A 17406-nucleotide genomic window follows, 5' to 3' on the forward strand; every position below is an offset into this window, starting at 1 on the left:
GGAACTTAACTTCCGGTCTCTGTTTGTTTACTGGGACTGGTGTCCAAACTGAACTCTGGAACAAATACCTCGTGGAAAATAACAAATGTTTTGGCTTCCTAAAGACAATGGGAGACGGCGATCATGGATCACTGCTATGTGAAGGGAAGTTTGGCAGCCTGTTTGTAGTAACGTGCCGTTCTTCCCGGACGCATCCCGTCCAGGATTTTGTGTTTGTCTTCGGGAAGTCGTATTTGTTGACCGCATACGTCATAGAGGATTATTATTATTATTACAGAAAAGCAACCGTTACATTTTAAGGTAAGAATGAAACTACGATTGTATATCTTATGTTTTTAACTGAATGGCGTATGCGGTCAACAAATACGACTTCCGGAAGACGCACCGAAATCCTGGACGGGATGCGTCCGGGAAGAATGGCACGTATGGTCACCCTAGTTTGTAGTTAACACTGTATACATTATAGTAGGTTACACATTTTGCACAGCAATGTTAACTCAGTGTCGCCTTCTATATGCTTTAGATATAAAATATATATATATACAGTAATTTGTTGTTTATTTTGCTTGTTATCAGAAAAAAACTACTCTAAAATGACTTTGTTGTTATTGATTCTTTACAGAGTTTACCGGAAGCAGTGCTTTAAGTGGGCCTGAACGCGCCGGTACTCAGTACCGCCACTTCTAAATATAGCTCTTGAGCGTACCACCACCTCTCCGTGAGCCCAGAACGTGCTTTTAGCGTACCGGAACGCTCATTTGCACATCTGTTTAAATCAGAGATTTTAATCCTTTGGCTGCGCTGCCGCTTTTCAGAGCGCTCTTCACAATGTACACTTCCTAATTCGTCCCACTGAGAGCAGAGACTACATTACCCATACACCCTTGAGTTTAAAAGTTAAAAGGGCATGCGTCACCTTTGCTGTCAGTCAGCCTCAACGTGGGGTGGAGAGGTGTGTGTTTGTGTGTGAAACGCGCAACCATAGCTGCTCGATTAAAATACAATGAACACTTAATATGGCCTTCTTGTTTTAAACTCTGAGTAGTAAAAGAACAGAATCAGAGGACTCGCTGGCTGACATCCCACCAAGCCAGAATGATAGCTGCATGTCAGACGCAAGCTTTTTCCAATACCCTTTTGTAGGTACTTTACGTGATAATCTCCTGTCATTTTGGTTCCCCTCGACGCAACTTCGGATTTCCTCAGGCGATGTGCAGAGTAAAAACATTCTTGAAATTGTAATAGACATTTAGTTTAATTGCTAAACTACAAGTGTACGAAATTTCAATGAATTTGAACGACGCACACAGTAGTTTTACCACCCCCAAAATGGAAAACAATGGGAAAAAATAAAGTGATGACTTTCTAGTTTCAAATGGTCAGTATTTTGTTATTCTTGAACCCATAGACATGGTCTTGGTGTCATTTTAAAGTTTTAGTTTTTAAGCTCTTTCTATCTGAACAACTAGTTTTAGCATTTGACCATGCTGAAAATTTTACTTACATATCTACCTTTTGCACATTTTATGTATGTTCAATAGCAATTTCTAGCTCAAGCAAATCCACAAACTTATATAAGGATTTATTATTTTTCACAAGGTCATCTGTTGACTGCTGAATATAAAACCCCTTCAATATAGAAGTCCAGTAAGCAAAAAAAAATTGAGTACCGGCACTTCTTTTGGGCCACTTAAAGCACTGACCGGAAGTTACGTTTGTTCCACGAAAGCCAATTATTTATGTTGTTACTGCTGAAACCATCTATATTTAAAGACCCCTTCAAGGTTTGTAAACATTGAATGACTATCGGGTGCGCGCGCAGCATGGGGTCAAACTGTTCATACCATCCAGGCTTTATAATTTAATCTAACAGGGCTGAAAAATGATGACTTACCTCAAATGAAGTGAGCACTACAAACACAAGCCTCTTTGATATTTGCATTGTTCCAGTCTGCACGTTAATTGCTTGCAGCCGCAGATGTTGTATATTTTGTTTTTGAGATTCTGCATGAATCACGAAAACTTAACGGAAGACCTGGTGCGATTTTCAAAGCCCACGACGTAAGTAGGCATTTTTAACGATACAGCATAATAAGCAACTCAATCTGCTGTAATTACTTTTCTGCCCCCGACATGTGCAGTGGGAACCACCTGTGATGTGAACCGTGAAGGGGTCTATAAGACAATTCCTATAGGATTCCAATAAGAGTCCTGGGGCCTATTGTACAAAACTGGGATAAGGGATTAAGCTGGGATATCTTGGTGATCCTGGCTCAATTTATCTGTGATCCGGTTGTACTTAAACTGAATGGGGCACGAGGATATGTTTTGGTATAAATTATCATTCTGTGGAGCTAGCCTGCTCTGGACCAGGCTAAATTCCAGGATTTATTAATCTTATTCCTTATGTCAGTCAGCAGTCACCACAAACGGAAACCAATAGTTATTTTACTGCACACTATACATTGTTATCACATATAACTAGACCCACTGTCATTTTTTAAATGTTTGTGATCATTAATTTCAATAATTTGGGATAAATTATGAGTTTTAGATGATGTTGCTATCATTGGATATTTTACAGTTCCCAATAGCCTGTAAGGCTATATATAAAATGATGAACATTATAGGGCCACAGAGCAAAAAAATTACAGACTTGAATGAAGTCATAATATTGTAACCCATTGTTTTAGAGGAGGACAGTTGTTACAATAACAGCCGTGGGGCATTTCATGAAATTGTACTTCAGTATTCACAAACAAGGATACTTAATCTTTTCACATTGTTAATCAGCATCACATTGTCATAAGTATCAGTATCTTTTCCACACAAAGAACCAGCCTCATAAATTTTGTATAAAATACACATTCCATATAAATATTACAACACAAAGTGTAACATTATGTTCCTTTATTGAATAAGGATAAAACAAAGCAGGTAAACCATCAGCTCCTTTCGAAACTGAAGTCAAACAGTGACTCTACAAGATGGAAAGCACAGAATCAAAGCATATTATACAACAAAATGATAAATACACATTCAAAGGTCTGTATATAACACACCCTGCATGTCTGCACACTGAAATAAATACAGGACAAATCCATACACATTAACTGAACAGACAAATGAATGGATGCAGTAGCCTCCCTGTAAGCTTGTATTACACACAGTATACAGCACAAACATCATAATAGGCCGAATAAAAAAAAAAAAATCCTTTATATTTAACCAAAATTGAAAGCACACATACTTACTAAAACAGTTCAACACATATTGGTCTCTCAGCAGCCGACCACTGTTGTCATCAGGCAAGATTGCCGGATTGTCCCAGTCCATGGCTGGTGGCACTCTGGGGCCCCTCTCCTTCCACATTGTAGAGGACAGCACAAGCCACATTAATGTCACATGCCCTCACAGGGCTGACCCTTAATTTGTGAAGGCAGTGAAAGTGTGCCTCCAGAGGCAAAGGTCATTTCAACTCTGGCCCGCATGGGGATAGTTGTAGGCCTGCTGTACTTCCTGGGGGTCTGTGAAAGGTGTCAGGAAAAAAGGCTGGCAGCGGCCATACCCCCTGTCTCCCAGCAATAAACCAGAGAATTCACCTGTCAACAAAAAATCTCATCATTAATACCTCATAAACACGGTGATATTCTTGACACAGACGTGATGTAAAAAGTGTTATTAATAGGGGTTGTGTGCAGTGGTGTAGTCTACGTAATACGCAGGTATACGCCGTATACCCACTAGAAATTGTCAAGGATTTCCGTATACCCACTAAAAATAGCTTGAGGATGCGTAACAGCATGGTTTTGACATTTCAAACTTTTAGTCATAATTCAGATGTAAAGCACTGACCAGTAGCATGCTACACTTGCTATTTTAGCGGGTTGAACTGCATATATATATATATATTAGGCTATATATTTGGTGTGTTTGAATTCCTGCCGAACTGCGCGATCCGATTCGCGTATGAAATCAAATTACCATAGCGGCGCGAAAGTGACTGGGGAGCAGACTGGTGAGAACCCACATGCGAGTGACAGCAAAGTACCGCGAGAGCGATTGCATTTATCACATGGAGAAATCTGCTTTGAATCGTTCTCGCGGTACTTTGACATCACCAAAGGGTCTGCTTAGCGCCAAATGAAGTCGAACCTGCAGTGTAGCTGCTCACGCGACACTGTAAACAATCCATGTGAAGTGAACGAGTGCTGCAATATAAAATCCTGATAGTTAACAACGCACATGTGAGTAAACAACATTTAAAACATCAGTCCAGTTTATTACTTTATCTGGAGGTAAGGCTCCAAATGCAATAAAATAAGCCCGTAATTATATCCTGATGGTTTTAGCTTTCAGCATGTTTGCTTGTGCTTGTGTTAAACTTTCCTTCTCTGTGTTAATTTATATATCCACGTTCAAGATGTATATGATCTTAAACTTTTGTGAGGAAAATCATGTCTGCGTTGATGTTCAGTTCAGACTTGCAAATTAAAGATCATTTTCTTCACTTTGGTTTGGGTGTCTAATATTAGGCTACGTGATGGTCTTGTAATAATAATTAAGTAAAAGCCTATTTTCATTTTTAGACACTGCTTGTATTATATGTATAAAATAAGCTTTTATTTAAATGAGTATGCAAATTAGAGTTAATTCATGGTCATCTTATATGTGTATTCATTAAAAACATTTACACCATTAAATTACACATGGTAATGTTATCACTAGGTGTCATACAATAGCTATTGAAAGAGTGGATTTTTTTCTCCTTCAATGCATGTGTTAGCCACGGATTGAAGATTGTAAACAGTTTATTTAATTTTAATTAACATCTGAGTTAGATGTTGATTAACACTAAACCAGTCTAAAAATCCATCCAGTTTCCCCAGCTGTAAACCCATTGACTGTTAAAGTCTTTTTTCTTATAATAAACTGACATGTTGATAACACATTCAGTTTATGTGTTTATGAGTACACTTTCAGAATGCTCTGTAACATGAAGATCCATACTGTATGCATCTGTGAGTGTGGTGGTGCTTATGGGGTGTCACGCTGGGACGAGTGAGCATAAGGGTGAGAGGGAAAAATCACAGTATACTCACTACAAAAATCTAGACTACACCACTGGTTGTGTGGCTCACCTTAGGAACTGCTAGATTTCAGAGGCCCAAAAAATTAAAGTCTTGACATGATACCTTATGTCTTCTAGAACTCCTATCACATTTAATTGGATTCATATTGAAGCTAGTAGACAAGACATGCCAGGCCTACAATATGCCTTTGGTGGAGTACTCACTGGATCAGCATCGTCTCGTGCTCGTGCATATAAGTTTCTCATATTGTTTACTGACCAATAGGGCTTGGGCGCCGCGTTGCATTCTGGGACGTCGCGGCCATGTTGGTGGCCTCGCGAATGTAAATATACAGCAAGTTGAACGAGGAGAAGCGGCGGAGTTGGGAGAATTAAAAGAAAGAAAAAAGATGTTAAAATCCGGAAAAGGGTGTGGAATTTACTGGGATACGTTCAACAGGGAAGCAGGGACCGGTATGTGGACAAAATCGGAACTATTAACGGTTAGGATCCATATGAAAAAAGAGTTAATAAAGAGCCTTTTAAGATAACAGCGTGGTTGTTGTGAGAGCACGATTCACAAGTAGCTTAGTGAATGCAGCAGTTTTTGCTGTCAGCAGAGGGATAGCAACAGAAAGATGAATGTTGAAATTTTCCCGTATTTTGGGCGAGTAAACCGGGACAGTTCCCTTATGTTCAATGTTGACTTAAGCTATATAAATTAATATTCAGATGTTATACTTCACTGTCGTATATATAAATGTCATTTATATGTCATGTATACACATTACTGAGGGGTTGAGGTTAATGTTTGGTTTCCGATATTGAATAAAACATAATGAAGTTTTCTGTAATCTGTCATTTTTAATGTAAATTACTTTTAATGTGTTACTTTATTATTAATACAGCAACGGTTTACAATGGTTGAAAAAATAACGACAAATTAATTAAATTAAGACACACAATTGAGAGAAAGTATGTCTATAAGCAGAGCGCAGCATGGAGCGCAGCAGTAAAGGAGGCAACCAACATGGCCGCAACGACAAGTAATGACGTCACGACGCCCAAGCCCTATTGTAGAAAAGTAAATGTTTAGTTAATCAAACAAGGATATATTACTGGATCAAGACGTTTTACATTCAGTTTTAATAGCCTGTTCATCAGTTTTAAGTAGATTTAACTTAAAATAACTTGTTTGTTTAACAAATGATTTTAGGGCAGCGAGTTACCCTATGTTTTTTCAGTAGAATCAACTTGTCTGGGCTTACAGTGCATGGCTCTAACAGTAACATAGTGCTGCCAGACACTGCAAGGCAATAGTCAAGCCAAAGTCAGTCCAAATGGATTCATTATGAATGTGGTTGTGTCCCATGTAGAAATGGAAGGACATACCTTTTACGAAGCTCCAAGGCTATGTCCTCTGCTGGGGTGAGGTCAGGTTTTGGTGACCCACCACCTGTGCCTAGACTGTGTGTTTTCTTTTTCACTGCTGAAACAGTACAGACAGTGTGTGAGCAGGCACCTTCTCGGTCCAATATATGCTTGTGCATTGTTAAGTATTAGTCAGGGCTCTTACCATTCTGTAGAATGTTCTTGTATTAAATTTTGACCCGCTGCCATGTCCATTTTGGCCCGGTCATGTTTAATCTACATCTCACACACATTCTGGTTTCCATGTTTTGTGGGGACATTCCATAGACGTAATGGTTTTTATACCGTACAAACTGTACAATTGTATTTCTGGAGATGTAAATTAAATGGTTTTAATTGTAATAGTCATGTTTCAGTGGAGCGGTGAGTGTGTAATTGTGCACTTCTTAGGCAATCAGGTGGTCTGCAATACTTTGCCACGCTTTTTCTCTTTGCGGTGTTGACTTTTTTCCTAATTATGTCTTTTGCCTCCTCATATGCCTTCATGAAGATTTGTGCCTCCGATGGGGAAAAGTACGCCGCTCTAGTTTGCCATGGTAAATCAGTGAATCTGTGATCGGTGGCGGGGTCTATTTGAGTGAGCCGTGAGTGCGCACCTATCCAGGATTGGTTTCATCTGGCTTAATGAATCTGTTTTTGCTCATCCTGACTTGGTCTTTGTGCAACCAATTAAAGGCGGAGTCCACGATGTTTGAAAGCCAATGTTGATATTTGAAATCACCCAAACAAACACAACCCTACCCCAATAGAATCTGGACCTTCTGTTGATAGACCCACCCCACACATACGCAACCCGGCATTTGATTTGATTGGCTATACGTGTGTTTTGGTAGTCGGCCCGTCTCCTTTTCCAATACGTTTTTCAAACATCGTGGACTCCGCCTTTAAGCCTGGACGCTATTGTTTTGGCTTCATTGAGCTCAGCTGAGTCTTTATCCTGGATGTCTTAATTCTACTTTTGTGCAACGGGCCCCTGTACAGTGTACACAGGATTCTTATCAGAATCCTTTAGGATTATTCAATGCCCTCAACTGATGTTTATGTTGTCATGTTGTGTATTGGCCACCAGTTGTGTGATTGCAGTACCAGTTTTAGCCACAAGTTTTGTGATTGCAATAACAGTTTTGGCCACAATCCTAAATACTGTTCCTTAACTACAGATCTGCTGCCAAACCTCCCGTCATATAGCGGTGATCCATCATTGCCGTCTCCCCTCGTCTTTAGGAAACCAAAACATTTGTTATTTTCGACGAGGTATTTGTTCCAGTGTTCAGTTTAAACACTAGTCAGACCATTAAACAAACAGAAACCAGAAGTAAAGTTCAGACCAGATGCGATATCGCGTCACCGCACGTTCGTCCGATGAAACAGTCTATACAAGTGTTTCCCAACCAGGGGGCCGGGGCCCACAGGGGGGCCTCAGCAGATTTCCAAGAGGGCCTCAAGATGACTTAAAATGGGGGGTCTTTAAATATTGTTGTGTGGGCAACTAGGGGGCCTTGAAGTGAAAAAGGTTGGGAACCACTGGTCTATACATAGACGCCTTTTGTCCCCCCCCCCCCCCCTTATGCAAAGTATGGTGTAGAGCGCTTGCTTTGGACTACATCAAAACATGTGTCTCTGACAGAAGGTTGAACTACGCGCTCATAAGGCGGAGGTCTGTGAGCGGTTATGGGTGGGGCGTAATCAATGTGACACCACATTGATATGAAATCTAGGGATGTCCCGATCCGATCATGTGATCGGAAATCGGCCCCGATCACGTGGTTTCAGACTCGATCGGAATCGGAAGTTACTTCCCGATCAGGACTCGGATACATGTGCAGGGTTTAAAATCCATTAAAGGTCTCGCTCTGCTCTGCGCCAGTGTACGCGCTGCGCTGGTGCGTGTGAACTGATGAGAAGATAATAGGCTTGTTCGACTTCATGCAGCGCCATAAGAACCGGCAGCCGGATGACGTCAAAGTTCCGCGAGAGCGATTTAAAAGCAAACTCCTCCGTATGATTTCGCGGATCACTCTAGCGGCAGATTGAAGAAATACGGATGTCGATTGCCGCGGCGCCGCATGAAGTCGAACAAGCCCATTTACGTGCTTTCATTCTCAGTCTTAACACTCTTGCGTGCAATGAACCCACGACAAAACCTGGCTTTTAACGATCATTTAAACTACGCGTTGATCGTTTTTGTCACCAGGTGCTCAGACGCAGCCCCGCGTCTCAGAACCTCAAGAACGCGCATTCGCGTAGGATACTGTAGAGATGACATGAGAGATAGAGAGAGAGGTATGAGAGGTAAGAATGGTGCCCACGTGGAGAAAACTTAATAGAAGTCTAGAAACAAAGTATTAAAGTATGTCTAGCCATGTCACTCATCTCATTACAATATGTTAACTAGATAACTGGATACAACTGATTGTATAGTTTAATAAAATAATGTTTTTTGATTATACAGATTAATTACGACCTAACTATAGGTATTTTATAACTAACTGCTGACCTGACCAGCTTAGGGAATCTCTATGGCTAATTTATAAGATATATTGCTGAATCAGTATGTTGTTTTTCTTGTTAATTGAGTCTTTTTGGGTAGTCTATTTTATGCCTAGAATAAGTCAAGGAGGTTGATTCTTATAACTTCCTTCAAAGTTTGATCAATTGTGCATAATGACATGTGCAACAAATTCATATAGGGTGTCAGACTCATAGATTTGCATAATTTAAAGTTCAGGTTTTAAAGTTTGGGTCAACATGTGGCACAGCTTTAAAACAACTTATAAAATCCTATCAGAGGTCCAAAATGTCATTGAAACACACCAGTGGCTTTGCTGTCATCAGGATTAAACATGTTACCCCTCGAACCCTCCCTCCCAACAGAACATCCCCACAAAACAAATCCCAATTTAACCCCTGTACATATACTATATATATTCTCATTATTTTTTAACACATCTGTAGTTATGCGCTGGCACAGAGTTAGACTCTTTTGACTCCACACAGAAACAGCAATGCGTGCGGCATGACATAAGGAACATCCTGGTTCTGTTTTTTCGCTCTTATTTATTCTTTTTTATGTATTATAGAAGTATCGGATCGGGACTCGGTATCGGCAGATACTCAAAATCAAATGACTCGGACTCGAGGGCAAAAAAAACCTGATCGGGACATCCCTAATGAAATCCCCAAAAGCCTGTTTTGTGTGACTGTTGCGGTTTAAATTGCGACACATTTGCGAACTATTTGAAACAATAAGACACAAAGACATTAATTAGTATCATTCCACATACAATAACGTCGGAACGGTCGGACCGATGCCATACGTCACCCATGACCTCTTGATGTGACGACGTATCGCGCGAGGTCGCGCTGGCGCGGCACACGACCGGAGATAGAAGAGAAGTTGTGGTTTAAAAGTGCATATTTTTTATTTTTCTTGTCAAAAATGACAATAATTTCGCTAGATAAGACCCTTATGCCTCGTTTGGGATCGTTTACAGTCCTTTGAAACTCAGTGGAAACTGCAATTTTAAACTGCATTAAAACTAATAAGTGTTGGTGTCCATTATAGTCCAATACAATGAGAAAAATCCTGGAATGTTTTCTTCAAAAAACATAATTTCTTCTCGACTGAACAAAGACAGACGTCAACATTTTGGATGACATGGTGTGAGTAAATTATCTGGATTTTTTTTTTAAGAAAATGGACTAATCCTTTAAATGCAGTCCAGCTATTTTGTAGAGGGGAGTCAAATGAACCATTTTAATTTTACAAAGACTTTCACAATCCTTACAGCATTATTTGGTTACACTTTTTAAATGAGATTAAGTCTTTATTAAAGCCTACATGCTTGTTGCTCAATTGGGTGGTTTCCCGGACAGGGCTTATCCTAGTCCCAGATTAAAATGAATGTTTGAGCTGCCTTCATTTGAAAACAACTTGTACTGATCTTATCATATCAGTGCCATTGTTATGTCTCAAGATACACAATTTTATTGTTTCATTTAAGGTTTCTTTGTAAAAACTACTTAAATGCCCTAATATAACTAAGGACTAGTCCTGGAATAATCTAAACTCTGTCCGGGAAACTGCCCCTATAAATATTAAAGATATCCTAAACTCATAAATAGGATTTAGTCCTTAAATGTTTTGCATTTTTTCATTTTACAAAAAAAAAAGGTCTATATAGCTAATTTTGCCCTTCATGACAACTGTGAGGGTGGTGAATTTTTTTGTAACTCATCTGTTTAAATTATATTAAGCCTGAAAGCTCTAAATAATTAAATAATAACTGCCTCTGCTATCACTATTCCGTCGAGCAGGGCGGGCGTGGTTTCAGCAATCAGTCCCCTTAGATCCACCCATGTCCCGCCTCTTTACCCAATTTCAGTTATCCGTGATTGATTCGCGGTGACACGTGGCCAAAATGGTAACGGCAGGCACCGCCTACTGGCTTCAAAAAAGATCTTCAAAAACCTACGAGTGACGTCACAGACATTACAGTGTATGGGCTGAACGCAGCCCTGGGGAAAGGAGAGATCATTTTGAGAGGGGTAGGAGATTTGCATTTTGAATAAAGATTATGAGGGCACATACATTTTTTAAAATAATGAAGCTCACAGATAAATCTTTGGTGAAAATTCCACAATATTCCAAAACAAAGACAGTTTTTCATTTCAATTTCATGGCGACTGGATCATTATGTGCCTTGTACATTTACACGAACCTGATACTTTTATCTAAAGTTAGATTTAAAAAAAACTCATACTTAGAAGTCAATCATGTAAACAAACTGCTTAACAAAGTTAGAACATTTCATTTATTCATAAATATCTTATGGTTTCCCCCCAAAACACACAACCACATTCACTGCATGCATTACACACAATGTTTTTTGCTTTCAATCAGCATGAAAGTTCACTAATAAACAGAATGCTATGATGATTTCAGTGTAGTTTTCTCCTTTGTATGTTTCTTCCTATGAGTCTGAAAATGTCCTAATAAAGCAAATCTCTCTCCACAGATCGAGCAGACGTAAGGTTTCTCTTCAGTGTGAACTCTCTTATGGGCTTTTAAGTGACCTGACAGAGTAAACGTCTTCTCACACTGAGAGCATTTGTAAGGTTTTTTTACTTGTATGAATTCTCTGGTGTTTAAGTAAACTGTCACGTTGAATGAAACTCTTCCCACAAACATTACAGTGATGAGGTTTCTCTCCCGTGTGAAGTCTTTGATGAACCCTGACTTGAGATAGAGTAGTGAAGCTCCTTTCACAATGAGAGCAGGCGTAAGGTTTCTCTCCAGTGTGAATTCTCTCATGGGCTTTTAAGGCACCTGACTGAGTAAACGTCTTTTCACACTGAGAGCATTTGTAAGGTTTTTCACCTGTATGAACTCTCTGGTGCTTTACAAAATTGTCACGTTGATTAAAACTCTTCCCACACACATTACAGTGATAAGGTTTCTCTCCAGTGTGAGATCTCTGATGAACTCTACAATGAGATAAATTAGTGAAGCTCTTTCCACAATGAGGGCAGATGTAAGGTTTCTCTCCAGTGTGCACTCTCTCATGGACAATTAGACAAGATTTATGACGGAAATGTTTATCACAGTGTGAACATTGATAAAGTTTCTCTTCAGAGTGAATATTCTGGTGTGTTTTTAATGAATATGAATCCCTAAATGTTTTGTTACATTCACTGCACTGATACGGTCTCTCACTGGTGTGTAAACGCATGTGTGTATTAACATCACCTTTTTGTCTAAATCTCTTCTTACAGTGAGGACACTCGTATGGTTTTTCTCCTGTGTGAATTCTCTGATGAATAACAAGACTTTGTCTGGTGCTGAAGTATTTGCCACATTCAGTGCAGCAGAAAGGCTTTTCACCACTGTGTGACTTCATGTGAACGTTAATATTAGACGTTGTTGAAAAAAAATTCTTCCCACACGGCTCACAGTAAAACTGCTGCTGCCTCTCTTTGTGCTCTTTTGAATGATGAAGTTTCTTCTCTTGTAAGGTAGTAAAGCTGAGTTTCTGTTCTGTGTGTTTTCTCTCATGTGTGTCTAAATGTCTCTGTGAGCTGAATGTCTTTCCACAGGTGATGCAGGAAAGAGTTTGTGCTGTCAGTCGATCTTCTGATGTTGAGGACGTTTCTCCATCACAACATGATTCACTCTTCACATCTGAAAGAAAAATGATACAATAAAATTTTCTTTTCACTCTCATTTACACAAAGGATGAATTGAGATTCTGTATATTTCTATATTCACAGAAGACAGCTCTCAGTGCTGTTATTAATGCTGAATCATTGCACACCCACTAAATCAAATTTGCTTCTTTGTGCGATAGACTACAGACTCTGTACTACATTTAACAATTATTTATTAAATACTAAATATAAAATATAAATCGTATTTACAAAAAGGTAAAGCCATTTTATTACCGGTGATAACAGTTCTGGCCTCTCGTAAATTCTTCCATTCTTATTTAATCCTCAATATACACACATTCATACTTATACTGTATAAACATCTGTTGTTTCTGTTTGTTTGACTGACAGTCACTGCAGCAATAGCGTTACATGGCAAATAATCTAAATTTCATTTTTAAATTAAAATGGCAAAATTCACCTAAAGTTAAGTAGTTTGTATCTCTGGGTTTGCTAATTATCTGTATTTTTTAATATAAGGACGCACTTTCTGTAAAATAGCTTTGAAACAATATGCATTCATGTGTAAAGCACTACAAGTGCTCAGACATAGTGAACATAAACTCCCTCCTTCATTTAATTTGTTGGAATGCTTCTCAGCTGTGTAATGTGATTGGCTGGAATTCGCGTTTGTCTTAAGAAACACAGAAGGTACGTTCCATTCGACTGTAAGTGGACTGCGAAGTGGACTTCACAGGGTATTCTGCCATCTTAAGTGAGATCCGAAGGGAGCGAACATGTTCAGTTCGAAGGGCACTGCGCACGGCATAGGGAATCAGGGAACCTCGATACATCACTTCACAGGAAGTGAAGAGCGATAATTACCCAACTGGTAGCGCGCACCACGTGATCACCAGTCAGAACGATCAGACCGCTATGCAATTATATGACCATAGATTAAAAACACATAAATACTAGGGATGCACCGCTAGGATTTTTTTAGGCCGATACCGATTTAAACAGACAACTTCTGGCCGATACCGATATTAAACACTTCTATACAAACCTATACAGTTGGTCTATTAGCTAGTTTATTTCTGCATCAAATTATTTTTACTGAACATGGATTGGATTTAATTAACATTCAACTGACCAACATAATAAGAGAGGCACAAATTAAGCTAAAACAAATATAAGACGACAGCATGACAACCTTCAAAGGTGGTTTTTGCTATTCAGCATTTATTTTATTAACAACATTAACTCATTTTTTACATTTAATGGATTTCTTTATGCAGTTAATAATTAATAAACAATATGTCGATTGTTTCAAATTCATCAAAAATCGGCCGATAAATATCGGCGGCCGATACATTGGTGCATCACTAATAAATACACATAGTTAACCGAATAAAAGTTTATTTTCATATTTGCATGACAGTTACAGCAGGGCTTCAATTCTGTTAACAGTCAAGCAATAGCAGCAATAGTCAATTTAAGTTTATAATAAACATACGTTTTTCATTACATAATACTCATTTTTTTATTGTATAGTGTACATATTTTAAATGTGATAGTAAATAAAAATTTAAATAGGAATGTAGTCCTATATATATTTATGTTATATCAATCTGCCGCGACCCCGTCGTTGACTTTCTTTGATGACGTTTGCCACTTCAACTGATATACCGTGCTCAGGGAGTAGGAAACAGTGAACACTCCGTAGGGACCCTGTCAAATGGAACGCACCTCGACTTCTTAAAACTTAAAATTCTTCCTTAGTCGTGTAATTTGAAGGGCTGTGAGTTGTTCACTGCGACTTCTTTGAACAGAAACTTTAATTTGGATTTGACATTGATGTGCGCTGTAAGATCGCTGAACTAAGACTGTGTGTTTTGAAGGAGGCAGCAATGACAGCAGCAAGTTACAAGTGGGTCCAAAAAAAAAACAATGTTGTAATCGTTTTTGTCATTACTATATAACTTAAGTGCATTAAAGCAAACCGGGCCACATTGCCATGCGGCCCACTGCGAAATCTCTTGGTGAGATGACCAGTTCACTACTGCGTCCGCGTAACCTCTCTATATGTAGAAAAAATCTCACCGGCCCACATAAAAATGGCCCGGCCCCTCTAGCATTTTGGACGACCTAGTTAAGGCGGTAGGGTTCCCCAGCTTAGGCGGGCTGCCCAAACTGCAAAGTGCTGCGGGAAACCCTGCAACAGCAGCAAAAACCGCCTGGATCAGCAAAGAGCAGAAACCGAATTAACATCAGTAACTTTACAGCTTTTCCACGAGATGGAAACAGCCACAGGAGGCAAAGGGTCTGAAAGTGTCATTGCAGTGTTTCTTTTGGAAAGGTAGGTACGTGGTATGATTTTATTTAGATGGATTCAGATATTCTACTTTGATGAAACATTGTGTTGCTTATGTAGTTTGTGCAACCTTACAAATTAGCGTAAATATATATATATGTTTTCAAACTACTACGTCTATCCAACCAAAAATGCGCTGTATCTAATTCCGATTTAAAATCCATAATTTTGGTAATGTTATTAATTTTGTTTTCTCACTGTTGAATGAGACATGAATGGGCTTAAGCTGATTTCAGTGCTAGTAGGTTGAAGTTAGCATTAATCAGATACCCTGCCTTCAATAAACATGTAATAAAAACTAGCATTATAACAAATGCCTCCAGAGGGCGCCAACAAACTCAGGATTGTTATTTTTACTTTCATTTTCATAAACTCAAAAAAGTTTTTTCACAAACTCAAAAAAGGCTTTGCCACAAACTCACTTTATGCTGATATCACAAGACTGCATTTCACTTCTCATGACATATTGATCTTGTCACACCCCTAATAAGCAGTATTGGTAAGAGTAGTAATACCGTTTAAATCATAATGATACTCATCACTGAGAGTAGGGCTGCATGATAAATCACATGTGATTGTAATGCGCATTTCGTCAGTAACGCCGGTTACTTTACTGACGAGATGTGCATAACTATCGCAAGCGATTTATTGGACAGCCCTAACTGAGAATGAGTAATCCACTGAGAGAAGTCAAATGGACTATTGTTTATTTATTGTACAACAACATTTACAATCCTTGTTGAATGATAAGGTGACACTTCTAGAATGAGACAAATCACTTTTTGTCTGTCTTTTTAAAAGCCTACATGCCTATTGCTCAAAAAGTTTATATATTTTCTAAATTTCTTAAAGATTTTAGTCCTTTAAGTTGTCCTTTTTTGTCTTTTGGTTAGTGAGTTTGTGACTGAAATCCCCCTTTCACACACAAAAATTCTAAAAATACAACCATCTATATGACATACCTGACAGAATAAAATCATAACCATCATTATGATTGTCTTCAAATTCATCTTCTGTGGGTTCAGTTTTAATCTTCATCATCAGGTTCCTGCAGTCGATCAGTTTGACTGAACACATCTTCAGTGTGGTCTGCAGGATCTGCTGCTGTTCTCCAGCGTTACAGACAGAATCCAGAGACTCTGTGGAGGTTTGATCAGTAGATTCCTCATCCTGTAAGCCCTGATTACTGTCACACACAGTGTCCTGAGCGTCTGTGGGCTTTGACTCAGTATAACAGAGTAAAGTGAGACTGAGCTCTGAGTCCTGTGTGTGTCTGGATTTCTCTTCAGAGAGTTTAGAGTCCAGCAGTGGCTGTGGTGTGCGGCTCTGATCTCTGCTCATCCACACTGAATCCAGACATCCATCAGTCACATACACTGAAGATTCACAACAATCCACATCCTGACAACACAAACACACTCAGTGTAAGATTATAAATGATTTGATTTGTCAAACAGACAGAGTGATTCAGGAAAAGGATGTACAAACCTCTCTCTTCACTCCTTCATCTCCTCTTGACCTCAGCTTTGTCTCCAGTAACGCCACCTCTTTCTTCAGCTGAGAGATTTCTGTGATGAAATCATCAATATCCAGCATGGACAGATCAGTTCCTACTGATTTACAGCACATCTCATCTCTCATCATCAACATCTCAACCCTAAAATACACAGAGTCTGTTTACACTCAATGAAACACACAAGAGAGAAAAACACTGAGGATAAACAAACACATCACACGCTAGTTCTTTCATTCTTTAGTGTGTTTATCGGCGGACTAAAGAGCTGCAGAGCGCCTTCTACTGTACTGGAGAGAGAAGACGCTCAACACTTCATTCACATGTCAAGGGGCTTATTTCGCGATACCTGCCTGTAATATCCCACTTATCCGGAATTAATTTAGGGGAACATACCTAGGCTAGTATGTTTCAAGGTATGTTGAAAAAGATTTCTCTACGAAAATAGAACGTTATTTTTAGGTTAGTTTAATGTTCCCCTAAGGTTAACATCATTCTTTTAGCCCGAACGAATAGGCCATGAATTATTATATTGCTGTTTCATGCACTAACGATTAATCAAACTCTAAATAAATATAAAAAGCCCCAAACCATTGTCAATTATTCCTTACTAATTTCATGTAGGGGAGAGTGGGGTAAAGTGAGACATTTTTTACATTTGCTCCCCTCTAAGCGAGCTAAAATGATATATCAGTCAAATTTACACATTTCCCATTAATTCAGGATGTTTCCTAGCTATGGAAATTACCAGAATGTATTCAGGACAAAGAGCAGTGAAAATATGATTGTTTTAAAAAAAGTGGTCTTGTGTCTCACTTTACCCCAGCTTAGGGGTAAACTGAGACAGACCAGAAAAATCAAGAGGGTAAA

At 39.0% G+C, this 17406-nt stretch overlaps 1 protein-coding gene and 1 long non-coding RNA gene across 2 annotated transcripts in view; both read right to left on the reverse strand.

Annotated features, from left to right (window-relative positions):
- The window catches only part of LOC129454476 (uncharacterized), a 51302-nt gene extending 34516 nt beyond the window's left edge, over positions 1-16786 (reverse strand). Inside the window, exons 1-2 of the mRNA XM_055219011.2 lie at positions 16512-16786; positions 15986-16424 (exon numbers count right to left, since the gene is read on the reverse strand). Of these exons, the coding sequence (XP_055074986.2) occupies positions 15986-16424; positions 16512-16673 (601 nt within the window). The 5' untranslated portion in view covers positions 16674-16786. The remainder of the gene's footprint in view (positions 1-15985; positions 16425-16511) is intronic.
- On the reverse strand, positions 2896-7171 carry LOC141351414 (uncharacterized). Its single transcript, XR_012359673.1, has 2 exons — positions 6464-7171; positions 2896-3602 (listed from the first exon to the last, which is right to left on the reverse strand). It is a non-coding gene; the product is annotated as an uncharacterized lncRNA (long non-coding RNA).
- Positions 16787-17406: the final 620 nt, after the last annotated feature.

The sequence above is a fragment of the Misgurnus anguillicaudatus genome, chromosome 20 (assembly GCF_027580225.2).
Source record: "Misgurnus anguillicaudatus chromosome 20, ASM2758022v2, whole genome shotgun sequence".
In the NCBI taxonomy this organism is placed as follows: Eukaryota; Metazoa; Chordata; class Actinopteri; order Cypriniformes; family Cobitidae; genus Misgurnus; species Misgurnus anguillicaudatus.